At 42.0% G+C, this 4936-nt stretch overlaps 1 protein-coding gene across 1 annotated transcript; it reads left to right on the top strand.

The window, feature by feature from the left end:
• Positions 1-3563: 3563 nt before the first annotated feature.
• On the top strand, positions 3564-4130 carry LOC136354552 (uncharacterized). The gene has a single exon (XM_066306057.1). It carries the CDS (start codon positions 3564-3566, stop codon positions 4128-4130), a length of 567 nt encoding a protein of 188 aa, XP_066162154.1.
• Positions 4131-4936: the final 806 nt, after the last annotated feature.

Here is a 4936-nt window from a genome sequence, read left to right on the forward strand (position 1 = left end):
ATTGCGGGGTTCAGATCGTGTTAATCGGAAACCAGATCGTATGTGTTAAGCTTTCACCAAATCGAGAGTTATTAATACCTATAAGAAGATCGTCATCTAGTTCCTCATTAGTAAATACCTTGCAACAGAAACCATGAGTGAATGTGTCAAGAAATCTTGAAATAGACCGATCGACGAATCCAAGGAAACAACTTGGTTTTCGATGAATCTTTTTTTAACGCTAAAATTTGCAGATTAATTGCTCTTCGATTGATTCATATATTCATTTGTCGAGAAGCTTTTTCATGTTTGCTTTTATTTATCACATATACAATGCATATTAACAGAGATATACACTCGATCAAGCTAGGAATACACTGAAACAACTCTAGCGAGTCATGTAGATATAGTAGAAAGTTACTACACTATCAAAAAAAAATAGCGGATGTACAAACCCCTAAACTTGCGCACCAACTTATAGGTAAACAAGAGTCCAAGAAACAAATGTGATAAATCAGAGAAGCGGCCATAGATCGGACCTGATGCAGACATTGATCACAACAGTGTTCTAGAAAGTTCCGTTGAATTCACTTGACCTTCCAATTTTCTCAATCCATCAACCCGTGCTGACCAAAATGTCATGCCATCAATGGACCTGCTGGCCTGAACTGAGCACTACTGCAGTTATGCTCTCCACAACCATAACCTACCATGAGGCAGCTTTTTCTTCCCCCTTTGCGCCTCATTCCTAGTCTATGGAGGACAGGAAGAGCTATTTGTAAAAGGTTACACTGACGCAAGCTTCCAAACCAACAAAGATGATTTTAGATCGCAGTCTGGATTTGTGTTCTGCCTGAATTGAGGCGCTGTGAGTTGGAAAAGTTCCAAGCAAGATACAGTGGCTGATTCTACAACAGAAGCCGAATACATTGCTGCTTCTGAAGCAGCAAAGGAGGCTGTTTAGATAAAGAAATTTGTTTCTCAACTAGGTGTGATGACTAGTGCTTGTAGCCCTATGGACCTCTATTGCGATAATAGTGGTGCCAGCGCAAGCCAAGGAGCCTAGATCGCACAAAAGTCCAAACACATTTTACGGAGGTATCACCTCATTCGCGAGGTAGTGGGTAGAGGAGATGTGAAGATATGCAAAATACATACGGATTTGAATGTTGCAGATCCGTTGACAAAGCCACACCCTCAGCCTAAGCATGAGGCACACAGTAGGGCAATGGGTATAACATACATTCATGATTGACTCTAGTGCAAGTGGGAGACTGTTAGTGATATGCCCTAGAGGCAATCATAGAGATGATTGTATCACATACTATGTATACATATTTTTCCAACATTGTTCGTTGAAATAGATAACTCATTATTGGTTAATGAATATGTGATTCTTTCATGAGACTCTTTATGTTATGTGTTGCTATTTCTAAAGGATCCCTGATCAAATATCGTATGTGGAACAAATATGTTTAGATGATCAGCACATGTATTAATTGATGATCATGTCTCATGGATCATGGTATAGAGATACCAAATTAATAATGTGGGCACATGTTGTTGGATAGACCCAACATGAGACACTGCATGAACCATATGTGTTGTGTCATCAGTGATCTCATTTAGTGTTGGTGTTGAATCCTTAGATCTGAGATTATCATGGTTCCCAACATGTGTAGTAGCTTACTTAGGGACTGCTAAACGCTACTCCGTAATTGGTAGTTATAAATGTAGTTTTCGGGTATGCTATGAAACATGTAGTAGGATATGAATAATCAAGATGGGATTTGCCCCTCCTTTGGAGAGATATCTCTGGGCCCCTCGATGTTGTAGATTATGGAAGTGCATGGCCATGTCAAAGGTGATCGAGGAGTCAATCACAAGTTATATAATCTATCAATATGTTCGAGTGAATGATTGAGCTATTAGAGGATGGCACATATCTAGCCTCGAGCTTAATCGATATCGTGAGGCAAAGGGGTTCATACAAGTATACACTAGAGGTTCAGCCGATATGATCTTTATGTATGCCTGGTGGGTCAATATGTTCTGCTAGGGGCCGCTGTTGACGCGTGGACCGAAAAGGAGTTTTTGGGTTACAGCCGAGTATAATGAACCTACAGGGTCGCAAGCTTGATGGGCCTGAATAACGGGATTGGATGGAGATTCAATATGAGCTTAATTCGGATAGGGATCCGAATAGGAGTCCTACTGGCCTTAGAGGCCCGAGTGATGGATCCTATATATTCGTGAGGGGTGTGATCGGCGGAGGCATTGCATCACGTGAGAAACCCTAGCCGTCACTTCCCTGCCCAAGCAAAACCCTAGCCGCGCGCGGGTGCTAGCACATCTGCGCGTGGCGTTCCGTCCCTGTACGTGTGGATACCGATAGAGGCGCCGCTTGTTTGCGGTGCTGATCGGCGTGGGAGTACGGCGAGGAGAACGCACGAGGAGGAGAAGGTCGAGCCGGTGCGATCGACTACTTCCTCTACATCGACGCGCGCTACTTCGCGAGAGTTCCTTCGACTTCTCAGCATCTTCTTCCACTACGCAGCTCGTCGAGTGGTAACGATCTATGATCTAATACTTGCATAGATCCTGGTTTACACGATAGAAAATTTTGACTTATGCTATCGTAGCCTACGCGTATCCCAACAGTGGTATCAGAGCCGCCTTGTATAGTTTATGATCTAGATCATTGCATATAATTGATATGCAGGTGTAGTAGATTAGATCTATTATGTTGTATATGAGTCCGATAGCCGCATGGGTTTATGAGATCAATCGGTATGTGTGTTGGTGACTTCAATGGAATGTCTAGTACTCACCAAGGCCGAGCGCGATTGTGTTCGTCAGATAGTCCGATGTCCACTGGAACCGCACGCCAATGAGAAAAACGAGCTAATGAGATTGACTCGGTTTCGGCATATTTTGATTACGCCGTTAAGGTTTTCACATGGCGAATCGTAGATGAGATCTATGTACCCCATGACCTTTTCAGGGCGCTGCCCTGAAACCCGCTGTGTGCGTTGCCCCTTAGATTTCGCTTGGGGTTTTATATCTATCTTATTTTATTGCTGTTATATATTTGATATGACATGGTAGGATAGATTCCGTCAGAAAAATTAAGTGTAACTTATGCTCTTCCAATAATTGCACCTATTACGGTTGTGATCATAAGTGATGGGTTTGTCATAGCAAAGTGTCACTTTTTATCATGATAAAATAGGATAGATGTCGGACATCTATATGCAGAGATTATTGGTTTACTTGACAAGGTTATCAAAACAGTTTTGGACCTTGGGGCATAGGTTGGGTTGGACATGGAGATGTCACCCCAACAGCACAAGAGTCACATATGATGTGATTAACAAGGTGTTGCTTACCTATTTTGATAGTGGTCTAGCTGTGATGCCAAAGCTCACTAGACACTAATAAAATGAGGATCTTGACTCACTATGTTACTAGAGGGAGTTTTGTTTCACAATACATAGTGGGAGTATCTTTTGTTAAATTGTTTAATGAAAGGTTAAATGTAAACATGGTGCTGATTTTGCATACATATATTTCTATTGTAGATCATGGCAGCTCCTGCACCATCCAGTTTTAACTTGCGATCTATTCTTGAGAAAGAGAAGTTGAATGGAATAAACTTCATGGATTGGTATCGCAACCTGAGAATTGTTCTCAGGCAAGAGCACAAAGAGTTTGTGCTTACAGAGCCTTTTCCAGCTAACTTGCCCAACAATGTTCCTGCTGCTCAACATAGGGAGCATGAAAAGCGATGCAATGATTATCTTGATATAAGCTGTCTCATGCTTGCTACTATGTCTCCTGAGCTTCAAAGGCAATATGAGGCATTGGATGCTCATACAATAATCACGGGACTACGTAACATGTTTGAGGACCAAGCAAGAGCTGAGAGGTTTAATACCTCAAAGTCCTTATTTGCGTGCAGGCTTGCAGAAGGTAATCCAGTGAGCCCATATGTGATCAAAATGATTAGTTACACTAAGAGTCTGGATAAGCTTGGCTTTCCCCTTAGCCGAGAGTTGGCTACTGATTTGATTCTCCAGTCGCTCCCTCCCAGCTTTGAGCAGTTCATAATGAATTTCAACATGAGCAACCTGAACAGGACCTTGGCATAATTGTATGGGATGCTAAAGACTGCCGAGGAAAGCATTAAGAAAAACTCCAACCATGTGATGGTTATGCATAAGCGCAAGCCCAACAACAAGAAGAGTGGTCAAAAGAGAAAGCTAAACTCTGATGAGATCACGAGTACTAGCAACTCTAAGACCAAGGTTCAAAAGACAGGGCCCGCTAACGATGCAGAGTGCTTCTTTTGCAAGGAGACAGGTCATTAGAAGAGAAACTGTAAGAAATAGCTAGAGCAACTCAAGCAGAAGCAGCAGGATGGAAAGAGTTCCACCTCATGTATTAATATTATAGAAATTAATCTTGCTACTTCCTCTACTGATTCTTGGGTATTTGATACCGGGTCAGTTGCTCACATATGCAAATCGTTGCAGGGGCTGAAAAGAAGTAGGAGCTTAGCAAGAGGCGAAGTGGACATTCGCGTGGGCAATGGAGCAAGAGTTGCTGCAGTTGCGGTCAGCACTATGCCATTATCTTTACCGTCAGGATTAGTTTTGGAGTTAAACAATTGTTATTGCGTTCCAGCTTTGTGTAACAACGTTATCTCTGCTTCTTGTTTGCAAGCAGAGGGTTATGGTTTTAGATCTGTGGACAATTGTTCTTCAATCTATTATAATGACATTTTCTATTTCCATGCACCCATGATGAATGGCTTATACATTGTGAATCTTGATGGATGTTCAGTCTATAACATTAATGCAAAAAGGCAACGTCCTAATGATTTGAATCCCACTTTTAGTTGGCACTGTCGCTTGGGTCATATAAATGAGAAACGCATGGAGAAGCTTTATAGAGA

The sequence above is a fragment of the Oryza sativa genome, chromosome 12 (genome assembly GCF_034140825.1).
Source record: "Oryza sativa Japonica Group chromosome 12, ASM3414082v1".
NCBI classification, from domain to species: Eukaryota; Viridiplantae; Streptophyta; class Magnoliopsida; order Poales; family Poaceae; genus Oryza; species Oryza sativa.